This window comes from Mauremys mutica, chromosome 1 (genome assembly GCF_020497125.1).
Source record: "Mauremys mutica isolate MM-2020 ecotype Southern chromosome 1, ASM2049712v1, whole genome shotgun sequence".
In the NCBI taxonomy this organism is placed as follows: Eukaryota; Metazoa; Chordata; order Testudines; family Geoemydidae; genus Mauremys; species Mauremys mutica.
Window position 1 is genome coordinate 57,900,950 of NC_059072.1, and position 14,026 is coordinate 57,914,975.

The window sequence follows — 14,026 nt, forward strand, 5'->3', positions numbered from 1 at the left end:
AAGGGGATTCTATCATGTTAATATAATACAACAGATTTCCTTAAGAAGGTTTAAAATAACTTATATTATTCAAATTGGAAGAATTTTAAAAAATGGTTTATTTTGCTCATTTTTGCTGTTGATTTCCAGGTGACAGAAATGGCCAGTGGGGGGTGGGGGATTAGACTAGTTAGTTCCACTTCAGTTTATAATCTGGTTTCTGCTCAAATTCTTTTTCTTTCTTTCTTTCAAATATATCAGCTGAATGCAGCAATATTTGCATTACAGACATTGCAGAAGAATTTTTATGTTCATGTATTGTGTTAAGCTAGTTTTTACATACCCAATTTGGCCCAACATTAAAGTTAACAGTAGTGCCCATTCAGTTTTTTTTTTATTGCTAAAATACAAATAGATGGACTCTCCCAAAAGAATAAAATTGAGGATAAAGAAAATAGGCATTACTTTTTATGATTGGAACTTGAACGTATATTAAAGTATACCAAGGTTAAGTGTCAAAAATTGTGCTTTGTGGTCTTTGTCTTCACCTTTTCTGTCAGACAGATGTCCAGAAATATTATACTTGGAAATTTTTATTCAAAAGTAGCTAGCTTTTCTGGTTTTGCTATCCCCTAAAACCAAGGTAGTTTGCATAATAGTTAATGAAGAACAACATCAGGTGCTATGTCTAGATATGTAAACATTTTGAAATTATATTGAATTATAATTTATTATATGGTTGTTAATTACATCATCTTAAATAATTATAGTATATGAAGACAGATGGTTTTAATAAACTCTCTTAACTGGGTGTTAAGTAGAACCAGCATATTGCAATAAGGTTTACTAATAAGAAACTTGGATGTGCTCCAAGGATCTATTTATAAACGTTACATGATGTATAGTACCACACTACTGCAAAACACTTTTGAAGGCATGCCATAAACTAATACCACATCTAAAAAAACCTATTTATTACAATAATCCATTTTTTTCATAGAATCTTATTTTAAGCAGTTTGTTGATCCCACCACAGGATGTTATTTATTTCATATAGCAGCTATGCTTCTGTATATAAAATGTTGGTATTTTTAAATTTAAAATTCCTGTTATTCTGTTGACTCACAACAAATGCATTGTGTTGGCAAGAGCAGGAGGTTGCATGCTTGTTCTTTTCCCTTTTGGATTGCTTATACTTTTATAAAATTAGCAAAATGGTGCTTATGTAGATCTGTGCTCTCTTCTTGCTCTTGTTGTTCAGGTTTTCTTTTGTAAATGTTGGTTTGTCTGTTACTTGTTCTGCCACGTGCAAATATTTATTTTGATAGGGTCATCATTCACTTCTCCTATTATGTTTCCTATAGTGACAATTAATAGTAAGGATTTGCACCATTGTGTACTAATGTGGTGGCTAATCCCAATTTAATCTCAACCTCTTTTCCTAATCTAGATAAAGACCAAGATTCTTAAATCAGGTCTTGCAAAATGCTCAGTTCTAAGCATTCCTAGAGCCAAAGACTTGGCATAGGTGGAACTGGTTGATATTGAGGTACTGACATCTTTCCCTTGAGAACAGTGTGAGCTATGAAGCATTGGAAGTTTATTGATCCAGCTAAAAGTCAGAGTTGAATGAGTCCTTGGATATGAAAATCAGAAGTTTACAGTGGGGATTTCAGTGAACGAGAAGCTGGATATGAATCAACAGTGTGCCCTTGTTGCCAAGAAGGCTAACAGCATTTTGGGCTGCATTAGTAGGAGCATTGCCAGCAGATCAAGGGAAGTGATTATTCCCCTCTATTTGGCATTGGTGAGGTCACATCTGGAGTACTGCATACAGTTTTGGTCCCCCCACTACAGAAGGGATGTGGACAAATTGGAAAGAGTCCATCAGAGGGCAACAAAAATAATTAGGGGTCTGGGGCACATAACTTATGAGGAGAGGGTGAGGGAACTGGGTTTATTTAGGCTGCAGAAGAGAAGAATGAGGGGGGATTTGATAGCAGCCTTCAACTACCTGAAGGAGGGGGTCCAAAGAGGATGGAGCTAGGCTGTTCTCAGTGGTGGCAGATGACAGAACAAGGAGCAATGGTCTTAAGTTGCAGTGGGGGAGGTCTAGATTGGATATTAGGAAAAACTATTTACTAGGAGGGTGGTTAAGCACTGGAATGGGTTACCTAGTGAGGTGGTGGAATCTGCATCCTTAGAGCTTTTTAAGGTCCGGTTTGACAAAGCCCTGGCTGGGATGATTTAGTTGAGGTTGGTCCTGCTGTGAGCAGGGGTTTGGACTAGATGACCTTCTGAGGTCTCTTCCAACCCTAATCTTCTATGATTCTATTATTCTAAGTTGTGAAATTTGAGTGCCTAATACCTCTGTTCTGACAACAGATGCCTCAGCTCTTATACGCTGTTGAGGTGAAACCTTGACTCTTGGTGCCTTTGTGGCTCTCTCACTTGAGCTTCTGAGAGGGCACTCTTGTTTTAGTCTGTTCTGGAGCATAGAGTGTTTCACTAGACCTGACAGCCAGAGTTGTCTGTCACTAGCCTTCTTTATCTAAGGCCTGGTCTACACTAGGGTGGGGGGTCGAACTAAGGTACGCGACTTCAGCTACGCGAATAGCGTAGCTGAAGTCGAACTACCTTAGTTCGAAGTACTCACCCATCCAGACGCCGCAGGATCAAAGTCCGCGGCTCCCCCATCGACTCCGCCACCGCCGTTCGCAGTGGTGGAGTTCCGGAGTCTACGGGAGCGCGTTCGGAGTTCGAACTATCGCGTCTAGATTAGACGCGATAGTTCAAACTCTTAGAAGTCGAACGCTACACGTCGACCCGGCAGGTAAGTATAGACCTACCCTAAGAGAGATGTTTCTTTGGTTCTGAAGTATCATCTTTAAGGTTGGCTCAGGCCCCTCATTCTGTGTTTTTTAGAATCAGACAGATCTCTTTCAGGCTATATACTTCAACTGCTCTCTTTCTTCTGAGAGCGCTAGGAGCCTTCATCTTTGGCTTTACTTGTACCCCGGTATGAAGTGATACAAGCCCTTTATATAGTAGTAACATTTGTTAAAGACATCATCAGAGAGATATACTGCCAATTGTCCTTCACCTAAATGACCTCAAGAGTCAACTCTGATCTTTCCTTGGAGTGTTTAAAATCTCCTCTAGCCAGCATGGGGGGATTTATTAGACGCATACTATAAAGAGTAATGTATGGATACATTGGTCCTTCATCATTGCCCCCCTGATTACAGTGCTATGATGCCTTCTGTGTCACCAGCAAATGATTTTTAGCAGTTTCAGGAACATGGGGCTAATTGGTGAAGAAGTTGGATTTGAAAATGACATTGTTTCAGAAGAAAATGCCAATGTTATTTGATAGCCTTGTGAAAAGGCTAAGACTGCAGTGCCCATTACTTACGGCTGCCTTGCTCCTGCAATGTATTGATATTTTGCTTCAACTTCAGTACCTACTGTGGTTAAAAATAATTTTAAAAAGCTCATCAATTGTACCAAGTGCTAGAGTTTTAATATTTTTAATAAGCCTATGCCAAGATGACATTGATGTCCGCTTCTGCAGAGAGAACATGCCAAGTCCTCATGTTCTGTACCACATGAGAGAGTCCAGGATGACTTACCTCTGAGAAGAAAGTCTACTCTTCTATAACTTCAAATTACCCAGCCGCCTTAGATAGATACATTTTTTAAATCTGAGAGTGCTTCCTTTTGGACTTTTAGCCTGAATATTTTAAAGAGACCAAGAGCATATTGTTGGACGGTCAGTCTAACTAATGCCATGACACCGTGAGAGCATCTTATGATTTTGGTATCACTGCAAGAGCACTGGTAACAGCAGTAACCCTACATTACTAATTGGCTTAGTTCTCTGGGCCTTTCCAAAGACTTTAAAATTAAGGTTGAAGATGTGCATTTGAGGATACACCACCTCTTCCGTGTTTTAAAAATACAAACACTAGAGAAATTAAAGGAGTAAGTCTCGGGCATGATTCTAAGATCAGCTTCCTTTTGTTATCACTAGTGAAATTTGCATGTTTACCCTCTTCATCACTTTCCAATAGAGTAACATCAAAAAGGGTATATTGCATTGACAAGTGAAATTCAAGGCAATCTGGTTTTGCACACATCGTTTAAACATGACAAAACCCCTCTTCCTTGAGTGTCTCAAGCTCCTTCTTAAAATTGTTTCCTGGGTTTTACTCTGTGATGATAGAGCTGTTGCATTTCACCTAAGAGACAGCAGTATTTTAGTAGTGGATTAAGTGATCCATATATACTTTATCAGTTTATGAGCTTGATCCTGCATATCCTTGATCATATGATTAATCTTGACTGTAGTCAGACTAGCCACACAGTAAAGGTTTGCAGATCAGGCCCTTAATTTGTAAAGTACTTTGAATTCCTTGTGGTGGAATAGGAATAGGCCCCAATCATGTTGGTTGATTGTGGATGGAGTACCTTTGGTGTCTTGGAAGGGTGACAGGAAGACTTCTTTAAAGCAGCTGTAATATATTGAACATCATAAGTTTCAGCTCTGGAATGAAGAATGTACCATTATTTAGATAGAGATCATCTTTAAGATGCAGTAGTAGCTGACATGAATGGGAAGAGGATTTTTTTCAAGGGATGGAATAGTGATAAACACATCCTTATCCATTTGTGAATATTTTAAAGAGGCGGAAGAGAAAACAAATGTATTTTTAAAGGAAACATCACGCTTCAGAAATTCAGTTTTACTTTTTATTCTGTTCTCAGTTTTGGAAGGATATTGTCGAGGATAATGAAGTACGTGACCTCATTTCTGACAGAAACAAATCTCAAGGTGAGATGTCTTGAATAAACTGATTAGATAAATTCTGGTAAATATAGAAAAGGATTAGCTAAAGTTGATGTTTTTCTTTTGTAGATGTTCCATCAGAAGAATGGATATGGGAATCCTTATTTCATCCACCTCGCAAGTTGGGCATTAATGATATTGAAGGGCAGCGGGTACTTCAGATTGCAGTGATATTGCGAAATCTTTCCTTTGAGGAGGGAAACGTTAAACTTTTGGCAGCTAATCGTACCTGTCTTCGGTTCCTGCTACTCTCTGCTCATAGTCATTTTATTTCTCTACGACAATTGGGGCTTGACACACTAGGAAATATTGCAGCAGAGGTAAATATACTTTGGAGAAGAAGGTGCTACTTTAGTATTAAGTAGCTTGACTGATGTCTTAAATTTAATTATTTTTCTTGTGTTTATTTGAAGTAGTAGTGAATAAGTGTTTTGAATTTGCAAATAATAGATTTCAACGGAATGCACAACGCTAGGAATCAGATATAGACTGGGGCCCCCAATTGCCTAAGCACAGTCATGTGAGGGAATGCAGTTGTGTGAGGGGCATGGGATCCTTCAAATCATCTCTAATTTTCAATTGAAATTTCATGGCATTGGGGAATTACTTTAAAAATGAAAAATATTCATATGGGTTATATTTTATAAATCATAACTCTACTATGATAATACAAGAATTCCTGTGTCACCAGTTAATAGGTATCAATACACTGTTTATAATAATGAGTATGAGAAAACCAGGGGGACTTTGGGAAGGTCACATACACATGGGTATATCATCAGTGAGGGAGACTTTCTTTTCAAAGATATTTAGATGTAAGAAGAAACAGTAACAGGCCAACTCAATCCATTTTATGGCATTATACACCACCAATAAATATAAAGTTGGACGTTGTGTATATATTGAAATCCTGCAAAGAGTAAATAGCAGGGAAGGAGACACTGTAGTGCTCAGTTACTGATAGAAATCTGACTAGGATGGTGTTTTCATGTGGGGGGGGGCCTTTGAAAGAGCACTGGTGGTAGTAGTAGTAGTAGTAGTAGTAGTAGTTACCATAGTGCCTAGGGACCCAAGTCATGGACCAAGACCCCATCGTGCAAGGTGCTGTACAAACAGGACAAAGGATGGTGGAAGCCATAGGGAAGAATTCACCCCTAATCACTGCTACTGTTTCGTAGGGCTTAGGAAAACGTTCATATCCATCCTGATGGCAGCCTAGGAATTCAGTTATTTTCCTTACTGTAAAGACTCAAAGAAAAAAGAGACGTTCAGAGCCTCTTCTCAAATACTTTAGAAGAGAAAAGGGTTAATGCAATTTTAAAAATAATAAAAACTCTAGGCATTTAAATCGCAGTCTTACATGCTCAGAGAACTGACAACATATTCCAACGTATAAAGACTTTTGAGCATTGAATTTGGTATGCAAATTTAAGAACTGTAAGTATTATGACTGTACATACAACATGGACTGCAGCTTAAATAATGTTTTTTTCCCTTCTCTCAGCTTCTGTTGGACCCTGTTGATTTCAAAACTACTCATCTAATGTTTCACACTGTTACAAAATGCCTAATGGCAAGAGATAGATTCTTAAAAATGAGAGGTAAGGTCTTAGACTGCTGATTTGTTTGTAAATAGTAAGAGAATGATTTTTGGCTGTTTAATACTATTCTATATTTGTTTTTCAGGCATGGAAATCTTGGGGAATCTTTGTAAAGCTGAAGATAATGGTGTATTAATTTGTGAATATGTGGATCAAGAATCCTACAAAGAGATAATATGTCATCTCACTTTACCAGATGTGCTGCTTGTAATCTCAGCACTTGAAGTTCTATACATGCTCACAGAAATGGGAGAAGTGGCCTGCACAAAGATTGCTAAAGTAGACAAGAGCATAGGTGAGGAAGAAGCAGAACAAAATATTATATTAGTTTATTGTTGAGGGAAAAGACTTGGCACATTGTCACATTCAGGGATTCAAAAAATTTACTTTGTCAGAGTTTAGAGAATGTATGTGTTGGTATATTATGTGCATATTGTTGCTGTATATTTACATAACTGATTTTTTGTTTTCTCAGAGAATTAATGAAAATAGAGACCAAAGCAGGTCAGGATTTTGAATTATATATTGGCTTTATATGCAGTAAAAAATATAATGTAGAAATCCATAGAAATATGTGAGGGTTTGTTTTTCTTTCAGCAAGTGTCAGTTTAATCCAAATCAGTGTGTTCAATACCAAACACTCATATTTGTTTTGTTGTAATATCGTTATTGGTTTTGCATTTAATGTTTTAGATACATTAGTATGTCTGGTTTCTATGGACATCCAGATGTTTGGACCTGATGCACTTACTGCAATAAAACTCATTGAACATCAAAGCTCCAGCCATCAAGTATCTGAAATCAGGCCACAGGTGGTGGAGCATGTTTCCTCACAGGCCCATGCAACAGCTGTCCCAGGTTAGTGCTATTGTAGGAGAACATCTTTTGTATTTCTGTAGAATATTCTTTATAGCATATGTGACTATCCATCTGTCTTTCTGTCTGTAGCTATGTAATTGTGTGCATGTGTATAGCTATATAGCTATGCATAATTTAATGATTTACTTGTGCTTCAATATGTCAAATCAGACATGCATATTTTAGTATTGTTGCTGGCAAAATGGATGTTAAGTTAATCTTTGTTTTTATTTTTGTAATTGAATAAATATTTGGAACAATATTGGTCATTACATGAAAACACTCTGAAGTAACATGGACAGAGTCTTAACATTTTTCAACGCTATCAATCTTGAAAGTGTACGCAATGAAAATGTTACACATTTTTATTTAAAATTAACCTGTTCATTTGCATGTCAACAAAATATCTACAACTCACAGAGGGGCAGCAAGTCCATTTTGTGTTATATTCTGTGTGAATAGTATGTAAAATAAGTTCTCAGTTAGTGTTAGGGTCAAACTCTCGGAGAATGGGCTATATAGGATCTAATGGAATCATGGAAATGAAGATTAAAAAAAATTCTCATTGACTTCATTGAAGCCACTAAACATTTCATTTGTGATGTGAGCCAAAGTTTAACACCTACAATTAAAGCTTAAAGGAAAGTTAAATCTTTAAGGTCATTAGAACCTCAGAATGTACTTGATATTGTAGATATTGTTTAGCTGTAGAAAATCTATTTTCAGAGTGAAATCCTTGCACCATTGAAATAAATGATAAAACACTCTTTGGCTTTAGTAGGGTCAAAATTTCACTCTAGATATCTGGTGTCTTTTGACGTGCACACACAAGGTTTTTAACAAGAACTTTTCTTGTTAAATTCACATACAAAATTACATTCTGCTGGCCTATGTGATTCCTCTAACAGCAAGTATAGGAGAAAAATGTCTATTTCAGTGCTTTTCACAAGTATACATTGCATATCAAGAAAGTTATGAGCATTGTTGGATCATGGCATCTACGGTGACTCATCCAATCCAAATATAAATGTCACTCTCGTTAATTAAACAACTGATAATACAATTAAGCATGTACTTGCTGGTCCTAGTCCTGCTGCCCTCAATCCCGTAATTTCAATGAAAGTAAAACCTGCAGGATTTGGCTCAAACTGGAGAACCAGGAGTCAGGTGCTTCCAGCCATTTGTAAAAGGTAGATATCTGAAATAACTACACATCTTGCCCTATGTTGCTGCTTTTAAAAAAATAATTATTTTTAAAAAAACGTTCAAATTTAAAAACTCCCTCCCTCCCCTGCCAAAAAAAATCCAGTCTCACCACCACCACCCTGTTTTTTTCCCCTGAATACTTAAAGTACCACACTGCCTTTGTGTGGTTCCCGGAAGCTCCTAAAGGGTGTAAACCTGAGACATGTTGGTGAGCTGCAACTCCCATTCAAGTCAGGGTCAGACTCAAAGACTCTAGTACTTCAGTTTCATTTCTGTGACTAAATATAAACTTAAGTTTTTTCCCTAGTATTTTTTCCCTTTCCCTCTTGGACTTAATTGTGGTTTGCTGGATTACTCACTCATCCAGAACCTTTCTCAGTTAATCAGATTCTTCTTCTCAAAACTATTTTTATAAAACATTGCAGTTCAAAGTGACTTGACTCCAGAAAAGTATGAGCCATGAAATCTTGACAAACTTTTTGCTAGCTGATTGAGGGCCTCATCCACGTTAGAGTATTTTGCTTTGATATGACTACATTGATGTAGTTACACAGGCGCAAACTCCATATATAGATGTAAAGCAAGTTACCGGAGTAAATTGTATTAGTGAATGCCCCTATGTCTACATGAGCTTTTAACCATGTAAGTAGTGTAAGCATTCATGTACAACTTTACTTTTTAGTTGGTGCTTTTTTATTTAATGGAACACGTTTGACTCTAATAGGACTATACTGAAATACCTGCATGATACTGAACCAGGTGGCCTAGCAGTTTGGGTTGAAAGAGTTAAATTAATGTGGAAAGCATTAAAGGATGAGATAATTATATCCCAGTATCAGTCACATTTTCATTCTACAAAATAATAATTTCCCACTGCAGACTAAAATCTTAGTATTTGTGTTACACACAAACGTATCATAAGGCAGCATTAGTAGTTATTTTATATTTCATTCTGTAGTCCTCTTTTCCCATGATTTGTAACTTTTTCAAAAGTTTGCCCTTTGGTGAAAACTTTCCAAGCTTGGTCTGCTCTTGAAGGCGTTTTTGTTTTTAAATTAAAATAAAATTGGACCAGCTGCTTAAGTTAAGTGGTTGCAAGTTGCTTGCCTACTTTAAAGAATAACTGAGACTTTTATGTGTTCAGAAATCTCAAAAGCATTTTTATTTAAAAGTTCAAACATATCCTCAATAAGGAGCGTGATTTTAATATTTGGAAAAAAATTAGTTCAGAAATACTAAACTTACTACCATTTTGAAAATGGTGCCCTGAGCATGTTTTAGCATTTTTCTTAAGTAAAGAAGTGCTTGTCCACATGGTGAGTTATGGATGCACATAAACTGAAAAATAGATTAAGGGAGAGTAGTTGGGAAAATCTTATTTGTCCCCAGACCACCTAAGTATTCTGAATAATGATAGGGAATTCTACAGCCAATGTTGAGAATGACACGTCCCTGATTGTTTACATCAGCTACACGATCTCTACTAATCATAAATGAGAATGCTAGACGGGAAGATAGAGACTTTCGGTAGCTAGGTCCTAGCATGTCAAGGTCTTTAAAGATTAGTGCCAAGACCTTGAAGCAGATATAGAACTCTGTGTAGACTTTTTGCAGGTCATCAATCACCAGTGTAATACAGGTTTACAGGGCTGCCTGTGAATGGGCCTCATAGGCAGGCCACTGCATCTTGCAGTAGTTGCAGCTTCTGTGTGGCCTTTGTGGTCAAATCATTGCAGTAGTTCAGCACAGAGATGCTGATGACATGGATCACCAGGGATAGGTCTCTTATTTGAAAGTGTAATTCATTTTTTATACAGAGAATTAAGTAACATGGCAGGATTTAACACCCTTGGACAAGAGTGCACTGCTATTCTGTCGAAGCATCTTGATATCATATGCTTGAATCTTGCATAAAGATGCAGTCATTTTTTATTACTTTAAGGTCAACTCAAGTTGGTTCTGATTAGTTCCAACCTGGGATATAAGCGGCTAGAATATTTGTGCAGGCAGGAAGAATTGAGGAGCTAAGACAGAAGGGTCAGCCAAGCTTGAGAAAAAGCAATATTTCTTCTTTGAGTGATTGTCTATATGTATGTGTCTGTATGTTGGTGCTCATGTGCCTCATGAACTTGAGATCAGAAGCATTTGACCATCAGTGTCAATGGGTCTGCACCTGGTGACATCTCCTCCTCCTGGGGAAGAAGGGTGAAGTGGACCAACTTCTTTCTCAATTCCTTCTTACTGCCCAGGGCTCTGGTGGTTCCTGTTACTCCATTCCATCCTGTCATAAAACCAGTTTCAAACCAGTTGTGCTAATGCAAGTCATGGTTTATACTAGTGCAGTACATTTAGACTAGCGGTTTGCACTAATACAGTTACACTAGTGGCTAAAAACCTTGCCGGAGATGTGTCCTCACACACATCTCATTACATCTTTGAAACAACGTGGCATGCATTTAAACAGAGTTGATTTAAAGCAAATCTGATCATTCAGTAACAAATAAGCTATTGCCTTTTAAGACATGGATTTGGGGAGTTCTTTAAATATATGTAGACTTTGTGTCTAGGAATCTCTCTGTAGATGTAAGTAATTAATCCTTACATTTAATTTTGTCAAAATGAACTTCTTTGGGGGATGAGTGAGGGGAGAGATCTTGCAAAAATACAAAACAAATTTCAAATCAAATTTGAAACTACTAAACTTCCGATGATCCTTTGTGTTGCCTGAGATGTTCAATTTTATAGGAAGAATCATCATTACATGTCAGCAAATGTATCTTTTTCCATAGCATCAAGAGCGGCACAGCATGTTGCTCCACCACCAGGAATAGTGGAAATAGACAGTGAGAAATTTGCATGTCAGTGGTAAGTATACAGTTCCATTCAAATACTTTCTTGAGGGAGAAGAAAAACAACACAAAATGTTAGCCACTTGACATAATACTTCAAACTAGTTGTTCTCTCTGTCTTAGAATATTATTTAATTCTTTCATTTAATTACAAATCTAATCTTGCTGTAAAACTGTAGAGCAGCATTGTCTAACTAAACAGTATTTTCATCTTGTGCTACTGTAGCAATACAAGAAAGTGTTTCTCAAATTTTGAAACTAGATTTCTGGAAGCCTGTGATTTCATCAGTGGGAGGCTCAAGCAAACCATGGAAGATGAAAGACCTTTTTTCCTCCAACCCTTCCCCACCCCATACTTGCTTTAATATTTTTACTAGTTATAATGTATGTTTGTGCATCCAATATTCTAGAGAATTGATACCCAACTCATAGCTCTCAAGTAGGGCTAGGGTGATTCCCCAAACTGGTGTTGACCTATACATGCGTCTGCTCACATTCTAAGTCTTTGGGTTGATCAGTTCCTGAAACTCTTGTACTTCCAACACTCCCCCCTTCCCTCACAAAAATGATATGAGTTAAAGATGGAGCTAGTTATTGAATTGATTCAAATATTCATCTACACACACATCTTTACAGTGAAGTGGGGAGCATTTTACAAGAAGCAGAGTGGTTCTACACTGAAAGTCTGTTATTTCACTTATAACTTAAGCAAAGATTTTGGCTGCACAGGAGTTGTTAGTTGACACTAACATATGATGAGATTCTGAGCTTAGATACTACAGTGATATAGTTAATATAGAAAACCTCAGATAGATGTTTTTAGCTAGAAAATAGCAGCTAATATTTGAAATCTTCATAATCCAAAATAAGTGGAATCTGCGTATTCCTCCTCTCAAACGTGCTTCTTCAGAAGCCCATTGTATACAGCTATGAATTCTACAGTTCATATTTATACTATACTCTTTCTGCCTGGGAATTAGACAGTAGAGCTGTCCCACTGATATCTGAGGTGTGAAGTAATAATAGAGGGGACAGTGAGCAATCAGACTGTTTCCCCTGCTTCCCATGCTGCTGTTCTGCCAACCCCCAATCCTAGGAAAGATAGAAAAGGAGCCACTGAAATCTTTCTGGACCCTCAAACCAAAAAGGAATGATGCAGAATAGCCTCTCTTGCATTCAGGCAGGAAGGAATGGGCAGTTAAATCAGAGAAAGATTCCACAGTTGACACCTCTTATTCAGTAGTAGCCAGGATTTGGGAAACAAGAAAAACAGTATTTTAGTGAAAGGAGTAGAAAAAGGCAACAGAATCACTCTGCTATGCTGCAGTTGTGTAACACCATCTGATGACAGAATGTAATTAAACAAATCATACAACGCAATGTCAGAAGGATCTGTAGTGGTTATTTTTTGTCTGATTCTGTGCTAGGTAACAAAGTGCTGGGTACTCTCTATTTTTCTTTTTCTGAATTCTAAATGGAAATGAACCAACAAGATATAAAACAACAGGTGGCCCTGTACACAAGCCTAAAATATACTAATCATGGTATTTTTTCCAATGTTTTTCTTGGAGTTGGAGAATGGGAAATAGTCTTTTTCAACTGTGTTTGCATGAAAGCCAACTTTAAGGGGTTTTTACCCCGTAAAATCTCTTAGTACGTTTTTATCACTGTCTCTTACTGAGAGAAGTTGCAAGGGAGTAAGTCATAATGGAAGAATTTAGAAATATTACTATCTCTTGGAAGCAGTGGAAGGACATGCAAAAAGGGGCAATGTATTAAAATTAATATCCCTAATATTATAAGCCAACTGGGCCGGAAGAAGGATCCCCTGCAAGGTAAGTGCACATCATGGTCTAATCGCCAACTCCCAAATCAAGGTTATGAGATAGAGAACACCTTCTCTGACATTCATTGGTCACAGTGATACTGGTGTGTATCATGGGAGGCTGACACTGTTTTTAATGACAATCTGGTTAGAGAAGGCAGGAATATAGATTTTTTTTCCATAATACCTATTATTACACAGAATGTGGGTTCAAATTTTGTAACTATAGTAAAAGTTTGGCAAAAAAAAAATGGCATCATGTTTACTGGTGTTGTATTCTAAGTTCCCTGTAAGCTGCGCGGCTGCCAGCAGCCTATTTAGCTCTGTGCAGGCATTCAAGGAACCCGCCCAGGGACCTGCCAGGGGAGGGGCACCCCTCCCCCCAGCACCTCACCTAGTCTGGTCTCCAACCTGCTGCGAACGGGGCGGGGTGCCGGGGCGGGGTGCCCGGACATGCTGGGGCGGTGCAGCCCCAGGTGCAGCCAAGGCAGCGCAGCCCTGGCCCGGACCTGCTGGGGGAGGGGCACCTATCCTGCAGCCCCAAACCCAGAGCTGCCGCAGCAGGGAGAGGCGCCTCTCCCTCACAGCCCAGGTGCTGCTTCTGCAGGGGGAGAGAGCTGGGGGGAGACCTCTCTCTCTCTCTCCTCCCGAGCACCGCCCTGCACCCCAAACTCCTCATCCCCGGCCCCACCCCAGAGCCCGCACTCCCAGCCGGAACCCTTACACCCCAAACCTCTGCCCCACCCTAAGCCCCCTCCCACACTCCGAACCCCTCGGCCCCACCCCCATCACATGAATTTTGTTACACATCACCTCCATATTGGTGCACATAAAATTCATTCTGCGCATGGGTGGGAAA

General features: G+C 38.5%; 1 protein-coding gene across 1 annotated transcript in view; it reads left to right on the forward strand.

Annotated features, from left to right (window-relative positions):
- ARID2 (AT-rich interaction domain 2) overlaps positions 1-14,026 on the forward strand; it is a 146,495-nt gene that overhangs the window by 89,260 nt on the left and 43,209 nt on the right. The window contains exons 7-12 of the mRNA XM_045032493.1: positions 4,747-4,813; positions 4,898-5,148; positions 6,333-6,429; positions 6,515-6,724; positions 7,123-7,287; positions 11,283-11,358. Coding sequence (XP_044888428.1) covers positions 4,747-4,813; positions 4,898-5,148; positions 6,333-6,429; positions 6,515-6,724; positions 7,123-7,287; positions 11,283-11,358 — 866 coding nt within the window. The remainder of the gene's footprint in view (positions 1-4,746; positions 4,814-4,897; positions 5,149-6,332; positions 6,430-6,514; positions 6,725-7,122; positions 7,288-11,282; positions 11,359-14,026) is intronic.